Source organism: Halyomorpha halys, unplaced genomic scaffold (genome assembly GCF_000696795.3).
Source record: "Halyomorpha halys isolate HHAL.00 unplaced genomic scaffold, Hhal_1.1 Scaffold770.1, whole genome shotgun sequence".
Taxonomy (NCBI): domain Eukaryota; kingdom Metazoa; phylum Arthropoda; class Insecta; order Hemiptera; family Pentatomidae; genus Halyomorpha; species Halyomorpha halys.
The window spans coordinates 698,789-716,680 of NW_027107091.1; the positions used below are offsets into that span (position 1 = coordinate 698,789).

Here is a 17,892-nt window from a genome sequence, read left to right on the forward strand (position 1 = left end):
TATATAGTTGTTAACTATTTTTGTTTCTCTTTTGACCGCAAACCTAACCATCTTCTTATATATATACATTTTTACAGTCAACTATATATATATACGACATTTTTTTGTAACCTCCTTTATTATTAAATTCAAATAATACATACATAATGGAAATAATAAATATTTAAGAAGACGGTTAGGTTTGCGGTCAAAAGAGAAACAAATATAGTTCTCTTTTGACCGCAACCCTGACCACCTTCTTATATTGACTATATGACTGTATATGGTGGGGTGGTCTTTCAGGAAATCTCGAATCTAAAGTTAAACGTGTTATGAATTGCAGTACGATTTATTTTCGGGATCAGCATAGACACGCACATGACCCAGTATTACACCGAGCTGAAGTGGCTCTATTCATCCTTCCAATGCCAGTATTTCCTAGCTTCCTTTCTATTCCCAGCAATTAGTACTCAACGTCCCTCCTTTACCCTACAAAACCTGCAATTCTAATTCTCAGTCCAATCCTGTACGCCAGGTCTCGTTAATCTGACATCTACCCACTACCTAACCGAATGGCAGCGTTTGATAAATCATATTTTACCCCAGCCCTTCCCTCGTTTAAAATCCTTCTATTTAACTAACTTCAACTTCACCAACCTAATCCAATTTTATAATAATACAGATAATTGTAACTAACTTTCTATTTTATTTTTTATGTATTTAGTCAGTTAATTTTTTTTTTCTTTCTTAGTATCTGAAATTATTTATATGCAATTTTAATATAAGTTTTAATTAAATGCTGCCACATTATTTTTGCCCAATATATGTAATAGTAACATTACAATTACCTTGCAATTGTTCTAAAATGACCTAGTCCTAGAATAATAAGCTATTTCATTTCATAGTTAGAGATAATAAAAATGTGGCTGTTTTCATTCGTATTCAATTAACTATACAATATCTTTATTCAGAATCTGAATCACTCGTTAGTTCATTAAAGTTTAATAATAATAATTAGTATTATTTATTTGTTAATGGGGCAACCCTCGTAAAAATAGATTTAGCCTGAGAAATACATGATATAGATAATCAATTGTAGTAATTTTACAAAAATGATAAGTTAAAGATCGTTTATATAAACTAATAACAAACAATATACCCAAGCTGGGCTATCCACATTCGTTAGAATAAAACAGTAAAACAAAAACGTCACTTCATATTTAAGAAGATTAAAAAACAAAACAAAAACTATTCATCCTACTGGGACAATAGGTGACCAGCACTAAGCAAAAGATTTTGCGTTACATATAAATAAAACAGTTTAAGGTCCAATCCTGAGGGTATAGACAGAAATTCATACAACTGATTTCGGCTAATATCGCTTAGTTTTGGCGTATATCGGATTCGGTTCTCATGATACGCGGGGCAATTTGTTAAAAAGTTATATTAAAACCAACCTCTACTTCACTATCAATGTCATCTTCTGTTTTATATCCATCAATGACTGGACTAATTTTTTTCATAAACCAAGGATCAGTATCATCTAACATCTGTATCAAGTCACGCGTGCTCACAATATCTCAGCGAATATGATACCAGTAGAAGTACCTCTTACTCCAGCGACATTGTCTTTTTTTTTCAATAATTAAAACTATATTTCTGATTTTTGTTCACAATATTATTCAGTGTACAACATTGCAAAACGTGGTTAATTACCCAGTTTGGTTCAAAACCAGCTCCATCCAAAATATGAATTCCCAGAAAGTTAAAATTACTGATGTAGTTAAACCATCGTAATGGTGGATAATTATGTACGAACAAACCACTTCCCCGACTCAAATAAGAAAAATTTCTAAAAACTGATCGGCAAGGCAATGGGAAGCTTGCTTTCCTCGAACTTTTCTGAATTTGGATGGAGCTGATTTTTGAAGCTACGCGCCTCATATATTCAACCAGAGATAATTAAACTGATTATCGGTATGAAAGGTATTTCGAGGACGCCACTTACAAACAACTGCGTTCTTTATTCACAATAAATGTATTATTATTTTTTAATTTATAATTATTATTCAGTATTTTATTTAAATGTAACTAAAGAGGCAAATTAGTGATAAAATTAAACATTAATGTTTTCAGGTTTTTGTCCATTGTTCGTTACAACGTGCAAATTGATGGCAGCTAAAATGATCGATCGATTTCCATTACTTGATTTTCCTGTAGCTATTGAAAACAGACTGCAAAGAAGCCAAAGCGGGCAAACAATACGTTAATTCCAGAGCACAACGCAGCCGATTCCAGAGATTCCGGCTAATAGTCTCTCCTCCAGTCCGCATTAACAGATTATGTTTTGGTCCTAATAATTTTCTATACTGAGGCGAGTATCGGTAATTCTATGGTTAGGTTCAATTCAACAAGTTTTTATACATAATGAACTTTTATAGAAAAATAAACCTGCTCATACTAAAGAACAAATTGTATATGTATATAGTCACAGCGGCTATATAAATAAAATTAATAAATGTGATTGCTATTGGTCCATTAAAAAAAAAAAAATAAAAACGAAGATCATCAAGGGAACGTATATCATTATCATCATTATTCCAAAAGCAGTGAAAATAACAATAAAATTAATGGACGATGCCTATCCATTATATTAAAAAATCCATATCCAAGATAAGAATAATGGTACTAACTTCGACGAGATTTCTAAACCAACTCTGATTCACTAAGACTGGACGAATTCCTGAGCTCTAAGCCTCTGTTTCAGTACAAAAGCCCAAGAGAAAAAAAAAAGGCAGTTTTTCACTCAAATGTTTGTTACTTTAATGAAAACTATGTATAATTACCAGTAAAAATCGATGAGTCTACCAAGTATAGTTCGTAGAAATACAAAATGGTAACTGTTTTAAAACGTAAAAAAAAAAATTTTCTTTCGGAGTTCTATATCTTTAAAATTATCAACACTTAAAAAACTAATAGGACATCATTTAAAGAAGGATGAATTTGCTAAAATATGAGCCCTCAGAGAGCTATTTACGTTCAATAGTTCTCAAGATATGGCTTTTTAAAAGCAACATTTCATGAAAAATGCACTGAAGAATCAATAGTTAGTGAATTTAATTTGAAAAATTAATAGTTAAAAATCCATTCGTCGAACAAATGTATATAACCACTCAAACTAAAACTATTTTAATGTAGTATAAAGTAGTTTATGACGTTTATCTTAGTAGGAGAAGTTTTTATGATAGTCCACAAAATGTTGATGTCTAGTTGTTCGGACAGACTTTTTGGATTTATGAAAAAATATAAATCAGGTAATATATATCCGCAAATTTTGATCAATCCTTAGTTATATATTTATCGTTTATACTTCCCCACGCTCAGTGGAGAAGGGGGTGAGTTAAAGGAAAATAATTTAAAAAATAAAATAAAATAAGTAAAAGACAAAAAGGAAAAAATAATAAAGAATAAATGGCTCCCTAGGCGCCATGTTATTTTTTCCTTGGAAATAACGAAAACCCCGAAACAATATGCCCACAATTCCCAATATAGAAACAATACCCTTATATAAATAATAACCGAATTATAACCACTGGCGAATCCCTTTACATGTAGATAACAGAAAACCATGGGGTGTTACCTTCCACCTGTTGAATTATCAAAATATTAAGTAAACATAACAAAAAAAAACATAGGTAAAATTAACAATGAGATGTAGATAGTTGACCGTAGATTAATGCTTGAAGAAGTTTATCGGGGGGTGCGGTCAGCAAAGAACAACATAAATAAACAAAAATAAATAAATATTGTTTTGTTTATTTATGTTGTTCTTTGCTGACCGCACCCCCCGATAAACTTCTTCAAGTAAAATTAACAAGTTGAAAGCAGTGTACATGCATAAGAATGAACAGAAGAATTATATGTACAAAAGTTTAATGATAAGAAGAAATATATGTACACAGAATGAAAACGAAAAGAAATCATATCAATTAATAAAACAATGAGAACTTATAGGTTGACTTAACTTTAACTTAAATGATTAACCTTATCAACTATTATTTACATTACTGCATAAAGGAATATAAAAATGATATTAAAATAAAATTTAGTTCGAACCCCACGTAGTCTTGGGGTGTACTCCTGGCAGAACACAAGGTTGTCCGATATTTCCTTTCCGGTCACCGTATCACCAGAATTATAGAGATATAATCTCTAACGATGCCACAACTCTTTTATCCAGGACGTGCTGAAGATTCCCCTTCACAAAACCAAAGCCCACTCATCTAAACATATCGCTCGTTTTTTTGTTTTTCCTCATAATCCCTTTTGTACGCAGATATCGCTAATGTTTTTATCGTACAAGTGTCTGCCAGCACTCAAATTAAAACTAGTTTACTGTACTATAATGTAGTTTATTACACTATCTTCGTAAGGGCAGTAGTTTCCATTATATTTCCTAAAGCAAATTGATTTGGAAAATATTTCATGTGCAAAATTCATATTCATATACGAATATCATGAAAACTACTAAGATGTGTGTAATAAAGCATAAATAGCTTAAATTAGAGTTCTGGCAGACATCTCTTAGTCTAAAACGTTTGGAGATATTGTTTTTCATGAATTCAAAAAAGTCTGTCTGAACAACTAGAAATCAACATTTTGTGAATTTATTTTGTCGACTATCATAAAAACTTCTACTCCTATTAAGATAAATGTTATAAACTACTTTATAGAACATTTAACCAGCATTAATTTGTGCTAGCAGACATTTGTTTGTCAAATGGAACCTTTTCATATTTTTTTTTCATAAGTAAAAATTTTTGTCCGAACAGCTAGATATCAACATTTTGTGAATTAATTTTGTCGAATGTCATCAAAACTACTACTATTAGGATAAATGTTATAAACTACTTTAGCTTTAATTTGAGTGTTAATAGACATTTGTACGTCAGTAGTTTTTGAGATATACATTTCTCAAAATAAATTCACTTACTACTAATTTTTCATGAAATATTGCATTTTAAAAAGCTTTATCTTAAGAGCTATTGAACATAAATAGCTCGTTTAACTAACTCTTGTGTCGCACAATAGTGGACCACACTTTCCACTACTGTGTGGCACAAGAGTTACTTTGGAGAAGCTCAATTTCATTTCTGAAAATATAGCGGCTCCTAATGATTCATCACATCCACCACCTTTTATGGAGGTTCAGAAGCGTCCACCATTATTATTAATAAATTACTAAGATAACGAAGATTGTTTCTGAGAAATATGAATGTTAAACAGACGTAAAGTACAAACAAAAACAAACTTCTGTAAACGCTAAAGTAACAAGTTATACTTTCGTTGTTCTTATAATGATTTCAAGGAACTCCAAGTTCAAGTTTATTATCCTAGTTGTTATTAATTACCAAGTTGTTTTCCAAAGTGATCAAAATAGATATGTTGAGGTAGAAATTTACTGAAAAAAATATAGCATTTAAAGGTAAAGAGAAAATTATTTTATTTTATCGTATAAAATTTTTTAATATTTATATACTAATATTATAACAACCTTTCTTCCTTTTCAATTCTTTACAATCCTCTGAAGCTTTCAAAAAGAAGATGGTCTCGAGACCTACTAATATAGAAATATCATTAGAGTGCTACCAATGGGTGGTTTCTCTACATGGCTGTATCACTTCATTATGGTCTTTGATCAAATTTACTAGATGTAAATATCAATAGTAAATAAAAAATTCTCAAACTATTGTTAATGACTTAAAGTGGATCCGTGGCAAAACTTTAACCTGAGACGTCCCACTCCTTCATGAAATTTACCAAGAGTGGGTTGACTAAACGTCCTTGAAAATTGTTCAGTTTTTTATCACAATATAGGCTTTGAGAAAGTTTGACCCTTGAAAGTTCCGCAATCCGATTTTAATATTGATGTAATATAGAAATCAATATATATATACCTACATATATATATTTTTTAGGGGTTTGGGGGGGGGGGAGGATTCCTCTTGATTAAACAAAATATGATAAGAAAACATCACAGTACCATAAGAATTTTATTTTTAAAAACCGTGGCCATCTTCAGCAGTACTCTGTGATGGTCGGAATTGCGAAGTACAGCTCATAGCGATTTCAAATTCCATAAATATTCAGAGGATTGATGAAAAGAATGAAGGTAGACTGTCTTGAAGCAGTCAATCTTCCAGATCTTGTAAAAGTACACAATTGATGGTATAGAATATTTCAACTTCGTCTCAAAGAACAATGACATATATTTTATATATTTATTTATTTAATAAATACCGGCCGGTTTTGGGTTTTTTTTTTAATTATTTTAACAATTGATTATGGGGGAGGGGGTTATAGTCTCATACAAAAAACTCCCCCAACTATATACAATGTTACAAATAAAAACCGATTAATATAAAATAAATAGATAAAAAATAATAATTCTTAGTAAGAGAGAAAACTAAGGTTAATAACAAAAATAACGACATTCCTAGACCTAACATAACAAACAATTGCCCTCTAATGAGAAAAAAAGTTAATTTGAAAAAATTCCACTCCTCTCCTCCTTGAGAATGGCACTTCATGAATCGTTTTTCTTTTTTTGTAATCCTCTATTGACTCCATTTGTAATTCCCTATGCAATTGGCTATTACTTACAAACCAAGGAGCATCCACTGCGATTCATAGGATTTTATTTTTAAAAGATTGTATTTTTTCCTTTTCATAAAGCCATGGGCCGGCCCCCATACTTCACAGCCATACATCAGCAGTGACCTGAGCATTTCTTTAAAAATAAGAAGAATTATTTCTAGTTTTAATTTATCTAAAATCCTTGATGTTACAAATAAACTCATCCACATTTCTGTATTAGTTATTATGAATGCAGAGTTGAATTTATTAGAGTGGGGCTTCTTTTTTTTCTAACACTAAAGACTTTTCCGTCCCACATACATACCAAACCCTGTAATTTACAAGCAATTCTATGTAAGGAATAAAATTTAAAACATGTACTATCTGAGAAAATTAAAACAAAGGTTTAAAATTTGATATTGAGCAATGTTAACTTTTATTCTCTTTTTTTTTGTTTCAATTCTGACTCTCCACAACTTATATTTATATACATACTCGACTTTCAATAATTTATTGTGATTATAGCTCATCATTTATAAAGTTATGATTGAATTTTATGAAGTAGCAATAAAATGGTTGAGGTATTTCTTGGAATGCGGAATTATATCTTTCTTTTACCTAATATTTCCGAATGTAAATATTACACAAACACACATATATTATAATATAATATATGTGTGTGTGTGTAATGAACTAAGGTCTGCTCCCCCTTTGACGATATCCTGCCTGCGCCCAAGTCCAACCCACATTTATAGCCAATTAGTGAAGCCTCTGTAACAATGCGGAAACTTGTTGTCTGTTTTTCAACCCATTTATTTATAAAAATACCCATTTATAAAATTTTTCTAAATTCCTAGCCATACATCTGAGAAAACTTTGAATAAAATGTGAGATGGTAAAGTTCAAAAGTGTGTAGAGTTGGACTTTGAATGACCGCATTATTATTGTAAATTACTTACCAATTATTACTGTAAATATATTATATACAATAATACTACTGCTCTACGATACTTAATCATTATTTCACCATTGTTAGATTATTTTGTGTTAAGATTAATAGTTCAAAATGTTTATTTGAAATTAGCTGATGGGCAATTAGTTTTGTCATAATCAGCGACAATTGGTTATACGTATTGTAGATTGATGCGAATGTGGGTCAGATGTATTTATTTTATTTTTACTTAACATAATTTTTATAAATTTTGTGTATAAGTTATTCTGCTATCTAGATATAATTCAAATTTATATAACGTTTTTATTAAACCGACTAATTATTTTTTTTTTAAGATAATATATTTCTAATTCATTTATATATATATTTATAATTATTACCGTTATCATTTTATTTCAATTTTTTTTTTCTTCTTTTCCCTTTATTTTAGTCTGTATTTATGAAATGGATGTGCTGTGATTATTAATATCAAGATATTTATTTGAAAATAACTTGTAGCTAATTATTTTCACCATTATCACCATTAATTATACGTTACACGTGTTGTATATAGGTTCGAATGTGAGACATTTTGTTTTTACTTAAACTTAATTTTATTTATTTTGTAGATAAATTATTGCGCTATCTAAATATAATAAAGAGTAATTAAATGTTTATTAATTTTTTATAGATTTTACACTTTTGATTTTTTTTTTTTTTACTAGTTATTATTTCATTTTTTTTTTTATCCTTTTCCTTAGTTTAGTATGTGATAACACTGTAAGTTTGTATTAATACTCAAAACGCTAATAAATATTTGAACTATCCTTAAAAAAAAAATCGTTTATATAATAAAAAAAATTGTAACATTGTACCTCGAGCGAGCTTCCAGCTAGTTTACTATAAATTATACACAGTTTTTAAAACATATTAAAAATAAGGATACGATGCAATTGCTAATTAAAACTTGAAGTTCCAAACTATAATCTTCCCTTTAGTATAAAAAAAAAAAAATGGAAGAATTATACCAACATAAATTACAAATAAACCTTAACATGGATAGCAGGATTGTACTAAATCTGGCCCGTGCTATTCCAGATTCTATTGGTTTCGACAGTAGTTATGTGTAAAGGCAAGACCTCCGGGGATCACTAAGCTTTGTCGTATATCTAAAAATAGAATTAGGATCCTGAATTGATCCTGGACCGTTCCTGTACAAACGATTCTATGGCATTGAGGTAACATTTGAGTCCGGAAGACTGAATTCTGGTTACCGTAATTTAGAAGGACAAGTGACGTAGGGTCGGGCGTGGCACTCAACTATATAAGCACCTTCGAAATTCTATAGATCATTGATTGTAGTTCCTCTTGGAAGACATCAACATCAACAACATGTACACCAAAGTAAGTATATTCCTTGCAGAAGATATATATAATTAAAGTTTTACTGTTACAAGAAACATTATTGAATTGGATAAAGATAAATTTAAATAAACTTAATATTAAATTAATTTATACATATAGTTCACTAAAACCAAATAAAATTCTTTTCTTTTAAAAAGTTTTAAGTTTGTTCACTTTTTTTTTTTAAATCATATTATTATTTTGTATGTCTTTATTCTTATTAATTTCCAATGATTTCATAATATAGTGTTTTTAAGATAGAAAAAAGTTCTTGATTACATTATGAGTAAATAAATTATTCTTATTGAGAAAATATAGCCAATAATTTGATAGCCGTTTAAAAAACATTTAGGTATTATAGAAACATCTGTTATTCATTTATTTTTTTTCACATTTTATTTATTCATTTTTTGTATTCAGTTATATTTTATTTATTATTACTATTTGTTTCCCTTTCTTCCTCTTACCTCTTCGTGTTTTGTTTTATATTCTTTCTTTTCTTTTTTAAATACTTTTTTATATATTAACTTCTTTACAATTTTGTAATTACTTGTATTCAATACCAATTCGAGTATATAAACGAGAAATATTCATGGTTAATTTTTACTTTCACTTTCCTATGTATGGAATATATAGTAAGGGAAAGTATTGTTTGTTGTTTTTTAAACAAAAATTTAGGCTAAGTACAATAATTGGTCAACAAATATTTATTTCAAACATTTACTTGTCTGTTCTACAAACTAATCTCCCGTTGGTCAATATACTTTATTTTAAAAAAATAATGTCCTTGCAGTCGTTTCAAATTTATTTCCTTGATTACTCTAATAAACCATTGGAACTTTTCCCAAGAAACTTGTGGGATATTTTGCCTCAAGTTCAGAGCAGTAAATTACATTGGTTTCGATAACAAAACATTTCCTTGTGAAAAACTTTAAACTTTACCAAATCCGAACTTGTTTTTTTTTTTTTTTTTTTTTTTTTTAAACTGAGTTCTTATCCAAATTTAGTATTATGAATTTAACGACCAGTTTGGAAATATATGATATTTTACAGCATTGATGCTAAATTATTATATTCTGTGTCCAAATTAAATATTTAAAATTATTTTTTTATACTATAAATTTCTTTATATCATAATCATTAATCTTGAACCAAAAATCAAAAGTTTAAGATCACATGCTCTAAGCGACTAAACTGATTTTTAAGAACATTCATTAAAAAAAAAAAAATAGAGATTATGAAGTTCATCCATTGCTGCTTTTTGAAGAAATGAGTTGAAATTATAATTTTAAAATAAATTTAAACATTTAGTGATCTTACCTTAAAATTGAGTATAATATACTTATATTTCAGTAAGTCAAGTTTTTTTGGGTTCAAAAGCAAATGTTTTGCCAAGTTAATTAGAATAACGTTCTCATGGCTATCCAATGAACATTAGAAAAATATTGTCTGAGAAGTTCAGATTATTGCGCTTAAATTTACTGTTTAGAATTAAGTTTAATTTGATTGTTTATTAAAAAATATTATATATATTATTAAAACAATACATACTCAAGGGCAATATGTATTAGGGATGTAAGTACATATAACCTAACAATAAAAAATAAATAAATAATAATAACTACGTATATATTAATATAAATAAAAATCAAATTATAAAAAAATAAACATAGACGGATAACTGAGTTATATAAATTATATATATAAATAACAGAAAATGAGGTAAATAAAATCTTAAAACATAATCATATCAATTATAATAAAATAAATTGAAAAAATAGAATCTTAATTATAATGACAATATTCCTAACCTAGTGTGAGGTAGGTTAAATAATTTCATAAGTCTCACAGTAGTAAATAGAATTTTCAACTTAAAATAATATCAAAGGATAAAGATGGCAAACATAGGTAATTAAATGTGAAATTTTCTAAATTAATAAATAATAAAAGTGATTCACCTTATAATGTTGTGTTTTATAGGTTAATTAACTTCATTATATTTGACTTGGGCATATCCAGCAAATATTCTAGAAAGTACTGCGAAGGCTATGAGATTAAAAATTGAAGAATACTTATTTAGAATTAATGATTCTATTATTGTTGATAAAAATAATGTAATAAAAACTGTTAGAAACAATAGTAGATTATCCTTGATAATAGCTAGGTTGGCCGAAACGTTGGCGATGCAAAGAAATTTAACAAAGAGCGTTCAGGCGAAACAGATCTAATTTATTATAATTATAATGGGACTGTAATATTTATTAAAGAAAATGGTTATGATTTTATACAGATGCTTTCTAAATTGGTTTTAATATATTAAAAATAAACGCCTCTTGATATATATAGCCTTTTTTATTAAAGAATAATGAGGGAGTGAGTAGCTCATTTGTAAGGAATTGTGCTCCTAACTTTAAGGATCCGGGTTCTTGGCTAAACGTCTGGCGGTCGAGCGTGATTCTGACCAAATCACCTCTAATTGCACACTTAACCCTTTAGGGATTGTAGTGGTACAGATTTACTTATATTTCTTTAACTATAGAATAATAAAGTATTTAACATTTTATACGGAAACAAAAAAAAATCTAAGGATTTCGATTATATCGTTTGCCTCCTGTTTCAGATCGCCCTCCTCTTCGCTCTGGTAGCAGTGGCACAGGCCGGCCTCCTCGCCCCAGCCCTGATCAGGACACCTTCCCTCGACTCCGCTATCATCAAGTCCGAAAGGCTTGGCGGAAACTTCGCCTACTCCACCGTCGAAGGACACGCCTATGCTTCTGTCGCACCAGTCGTACAGAACATCGTTGCTCCAGTAGCTGTTTCCTACACCGCTCATCCTTGGGCTGTTTCCCACCCTGGTCTCATCATCCACTGATAGATAAATAAATAGCTATGTAAAATATTTGTTTCGATTCATTCTTTCACACCCTATATATATTACTTTTAATGGAATACTAAATTGTACCACACTCGAGAACAATAGGTATCTAAGTACACAATCATACCATATATACGATACATATTAACGGAAAAAAGTAAATAAATAATAATAAAAACATAAAATACAGTAAAATAATTAAAATAAAATTAACGATTCGGAATAAAATAAATAATTAAAATTAAATAAATAACTAAAATTAAGTAAATAAAAAAATAATTAAATTAAATAAATAATTAAAATAAAGCAAATAAATTGAATATTTTAAATAAAGCAAACAAATTAAATAGTTTAAATAAAGCTAATAAAGATATATAGCTTGATGTTCTTTTGAAACACCAAAAGCTAGAAAACCACCAGAGCATCAGGATTTTACGAAAATAGTAATGATTGTAAGGATGGGATAAAAGAGCAATTTGAAAGTTTAGTAGAGCCCCAAAGCACAACTCTGTATATCCTGATTGGCCTTGTTACAGTCATGTAGATCAGTCTTGTGTAATGGATTAGAAGTTTGGACCGTTTGTCCAGTAAGTGATAAGTAAGATAGTCGGAATCGACCTGCAGTTTCCCATCTTTTTTAGTCTTGGGTGAGGATACCAACTTAGTCAATTATGTTTCGATTCTGAATGTGGGGAATATTTAAAATAAAACGCTTAAATTAAATCTCCAGTAATATTTTTTTGTCTTCCACGCGAGAAAAGAAATATTTCAGTAAAGGAGCTGTTTAAAGGTCGTTGTTTATTTCTAGTCTGTTTAAGGAGATTTAAAATAATATTTTATTAAGACGATGATGGACTCAAGAAGTTTTAAATTTATTTAAAAATATATAAAGTTCTAATATACGAAGGTACTGTATCTGTACTTTGTAAGGCCATCTTCAAACAAAACTAATCAACTAAAACTTGACTGATCGAGGCTGATAAACTGATAAACTAATTAGGAACTGGTTAGAGGCTTCACACACGAAGTTAGTCTATAATGACGAAGCTCCTCCTGACAAGTACAAACTTTGCTAAATGAAGATTGACAAATTACATTACATTTTTATTGCTATAAGTGTATTGCCTCAATACTTTATTAGTTATATTTACTATGTATTCCACTAAATTTATGTTTTATATGGAACAATTTAAGATTTTTTATGTACATATAAATTATATATAACGCGCCACATTTTTCCTTCAGCTTATCTATATACGGAATATATAATAAGGGGGATTATTGCAATCGTGGAAAATATAGATTTCATGTTTTCGACGGAAGAAAACATTTTGTATCCACTTGCGTCAGCCGATCGCTAACAAGTCGTACGAAAATAAAATTAAATATTTAGGATAGGTGTATCTCTTGGATGTGACAGCAAAGTTTTCGATAAAATCGAAGTACCTCTTTATAGAGTTGATTTTTCAAATTTTTTTTTCGATTTTCTTAAAAATAAGATTAACGATTTTTATTAGACTCGATATGTCAATGTAAAATTAAGTGGTCTTTAATATTTAATATTAATTGTGTTTTATCCTCCTTGAGATAAGTGATAAGAGATCGGAGTTTTCAAAAATCCTCCTTAAGTACCTTTTATTTTATTTCTTTGGAATAATTAACAATTTCACTGTTTATAAACCATTTTCTATTTTGGAAAGATTAAAACACGTATCAAATAAATATTTAGTGATTTCCTTATTTCTCATTTCCAAATATTTTTTTTAAATTTTAATATTATTTCCTTCACACCGACGTTTTAGAGTCCTCCACTATATCTAGGGTTCTATTACAAATTTGAAAAAATATGCAACTATAATATAATAATAAAAACCTATTTAACAATTTTTATTTAAATATTAGTTTAAAAAAATACTCTATTATAACAGTAATATCATGTCTCTTCCTGGCTCCATATGTCAAAAATCTATAAACTTTACTTCAACTTTTACTACAACTTGAACTATAAAATATTACGAAACTTTTAAACTTAGTCAAAGTTTCGGAAGCTCTCAACTTGAGTGGCCCTGACGAAACTCTGCAAAGTAGGGCAAAACGTCGGCAAATAAATAGTTGTTAATTATTTTTCCTTTGTTAATTATTGTCTGAGTGTAAAGCTTTGGAACTACATTTTTCAATGTTCAGACTAATCATGCTACAAAGTAGTTTATGACATTTATCATCATAGTAATTGCTTTCATAATATTTGTTAAAATAAATTGAATTCTAGTTGTTCGGACAAAATTTCGTACGCAAATATCAGAAAAACTGTTACCCCTATGGAGATTAACATTAAAAACTACTTCATATTACATTAAAATGTATTGATTTGATTGCTAGCAGACGTCAGTACGTCCGATAGTTTCTGAGATATAATATTTTAAACAACTCTAAATCAACATTTGGTGAATTTATTTAATAAAATATCATAAAAACTACTACTCTTACGAAGAACTATTTTATAGCACATCAAACTAACTTTAATTAGAGTGCTAACAGGCATCTATACGTCTCTTATTTTTTAAGATAAATATTTCCGACAATAAATTCACCAGCTACTGATTTTTCAATATATATTTCATCCAATGTCACTTTTTAAAAAATGTGTATTTCTGAAACTATTGACGTCCGATAAATTCTGAGATATAGTTATTAAACAACTAGATATCAACATTTTGTGAATTGAAAAACATCATAAATACTACTAGTCTTACAAAGATAACAGTCATGAACTACTTTATAGTACATCAAACTAACTTTAGTTCTTGAGATAAATATTTCCGACAATAAATTCACTAAGTACTGATTTTTCAGTATATATTTCGTCAAATATTGCTTATTAAAAAAATTGTATCTGGTAAACTATTGAAAGTAAACGGATTTACTAGAGTTTATATTTTTGCAAATTTAATCTACTTTGAATGATGTTCTATTAGGTTTTCTAGTGGTGTAGTATCATAGGTATGGAGCACCAAAAAAAAATTAATTTTTTAAAAATATTTTGAAGCTACCATTTATATTTCCTCTCAATATAATTGGTAGATTCGTCGATTTTGATTAGTAATTAAATGTAGTTTTTATTAAAGTACTCGTGTACTTGTGTAATATTGGGGTGAAATAATTGACTTTTATCCACCAGATTGTTAAAGTATAACGGCTTTCTATCGGCAAAGGTACTATGAAAGTCCCTCGTCTACACGAATGAAGAGAAAAGATGCAAACTATTCCCTGTAGGTAGCACTCGTCCTGTGTAAGGTACCAAAAAGCCTAGAACAGCTTCCTTACTTCTGTGTTGCCTGGTTTCATTTCCTTGAAGACTGTTGCAGGCTCATTCTCTATTCAACAGCGGTTCATTGTAGCAAACAATTGTTGGAAGGGGTTAATGCTACCCCCCCCCTCCCACTGCCACGACTGCCTGCCTATGAAAGGTATTAACGACCGCATCACACTGCTTCTCCTTTCACTTCTTCAATCTATTGTTTACGAGTTTTCCTGTGATTCGAATCTTCGTATTTTTCTTTTTTTTTTTTTTTTTTATATAGTTTCTAAATAATCGGATATTATTTATTCTATTTGTTGAAGCCACCGCAAATCGACGGAATTATTTTAAAGAAAGCTACAAAGAAAAGCAAATTAGTTCGGATATGAACGATTATTTGGCGAGATTGACGATCAACAGCATAAACAAATTATCAAAATAAAATGAATAGAAATTGAAATAAAAGACCTTTAAGATAAAATAAAAGTGTCAAATTACATGATGAAAATAAATAAATAAAATTGTTAGTAATACATAAAATACTGTGTGGCAACTATTTACTGTAGTGGCGAATCCAGGGGTCAGAGACGAAAACATATGGTCCTGCAGATGAGTTATTTTAAAGAAATTCTGAATACTTGTTGATGTATGTTTTCAAGGGATCTGATTATAGAAATGCATTAAATTAAAAATAAAACAAAAAATAATTTATTTTATTGTGATTTATCGTAAATTTCTACAGTTTTTAATCTTATATCACTGTCTCAGTTCAGCAAGGTAAGATCTCAAAATTTTGAGATATGCGTGTAATCTAGTATAGTAAAACATAATTCTAATATTCATATATCGTATTATTATTTTTTATGGTTTATTAATAATTGCATATTATTTATTTCATTTTTCACGGCATTCCGACGAAATCCTTTTGAAGGAAGCTCCAAAGAAAAAAAATTAGGACATAAATGTTTATTAAGCGAGATTGACGATTAACAACATAAGCATATAATAAAAATGAGACATTTATAAATAAAAGACCTTTAACATAAAATAAAATTAGCAAACTAAATGATGAAAATAAATAAGCATAATTAATAGTAATAGAAAAAAAAATTATTCAGTGGTACTGACCAAATAACCACCAAATCACTGATCTTTCATGGAATATTGTAAAACAACTTTTTTTTAATATTTTATTTTATCATTTTTCCCCTTAATATATTAATATAGTGGTTAGCATAGATGTTTCAACTTCTATTCTGATCTTCAACTTATCTGCTATAGGATCATTAAATCATAATGTCAGTGATTAACGAGAAACTTAATTAATTAATTTAGTTTTCTATTCATTTAAACAATGTGAAAACGTGGGGTGTGTAGGCTATTTATTTTATAATAAGGTACATTGAGGTAAAATTTTCGGAAAAAAAGGTAACGATTTCGTGGTAATATAATTTCAAAAAACCCTAAAATCAGAATCTCTGAAGTTATAAATACAAATATCATATATTAGTAATTCACTGATTTAAAAAAAAAAAAATCAGTATTTTTAAAGTCTTAAAAGTTGAAGACATTGGGTTAGCAGAAGAATCTGTTGAGTCACGATTCAAAATGATGTGAAGAAGATAAAGGAGTAGATCCGAAGGGAGAGAGATTCACATTCCCGAGGGTAATTGGCTCGCCAGAGAGGCAGGCAGTCAACAGACGCTCAGGAAGAGCGTGCGAAGAGATTAGATACTCCAGGGAGCTCATAGCTGATAATTACATAGCAGAGACATGAAAAGAGGTAACTAAAAATAGTAAAAAGGTATACTCAAAATTATACAAAGCAGCAATTGTGGCAATATAATTTGTGAAAACTGCACACCTGACCAAAAAAAAAAGTTTTGGTATATTTCGAAACAGAGGTGATTTAAAGTTAATACCCCTCACCGAAGATTATTCTCAACTGTCGTATTTCTATAGACGTCCTAAAGCTAAGGTTCCAGTCTAGGGATGTCAAAAAGTAACCACAGTCCAAGAAACAATTTTTTTGTGGCTAGATGTCCCTCAATTCAGGTAAAGCAGCTTTCTTTTTGATTTTTAAATAAAGTGAATAAGTTTACAGAGAAGAATTTTAATTTCTGAAAGTTCTAAAAAAACATTACTTTTCAGAAATTTAATGCAGAGATTTTACTCTTAATGTAAGTAAGAGATATTTTAACTTCTTAATGGAAAATTCATCATATCTGAAAAAACTATCTTGTTTAAAAAACGAATTCTAGCTATACAGAGACGCATAAGAAATCCAGCTGAATGTTTATTTTATATAATAAATAAGTTAAGGCCGGTATATAGGGTAATAGCAAACCCATCCAAAACAGAAAGTAACTGGACTGTAATTTAGGTGAATATATCATGTTTATCTTTCCTTTTCTTGAAAGGGACTAATCTAGAAAAGATAAATTGCAGAAGTTAAGTATGAAATTGAAAAAGATTAAAGCTGCCTTAGTAGAACTTCAGAACTATTTATTCATAAGACTAACCTTTTTTTTTATCCCCCTCCCTTCCCATTTCTGGCACACGGAGTGCGGGAGCAGTGGGGTAGTGCGCTGGGGTTTGCGCATGCAACTGCTCCCAAGGATCAAGGGCTGCACCTTGTCCACTGTATCCGTTCAGTAGGTCCTCCTGGTGCGCATCCTTCTGGGTGCCTCCTGCAGTTAACACGCTGGTCCAGCCCTCCTGGTCTCAGTCTGGGTCAGCTTCCTCTTCTTCTGGTGGCTCGCCGATGTT

General features: G+C 29.4%; 2 protein-coding genes across 2 annotated transcripts in view; one reads left to right on the plus strand and one right to left on the minus strand.

Moving 5' to 3' along the window:
- Positions 1-17,892, minus strand: part of LOC106686063 (potassium voltage-gated channel protein Shaw) — a gene marked incomplete in the record, with an annotated part of 559,367 nt that overhangs the window by 531,336 nt on the left and 10,139 nt on the right.
- Positions 8,842-11,849, plus strand: LOC106686064 (uncharacterized). Its single transcript, XM_014429183.3, has 2 exons — positions 8,842-8,950; positions 11,571-11,849. Exons 1-2 carry the CDS (start codon positions 8,939-8,941, stop codon positions 11,820-11,822), a joined length of 264 nt encoding a protein of 87 aa, XP_014284669.1. The 5' UTR covers positions 8,842-8,938; the 3' UTR covers positions 11,823-11,849.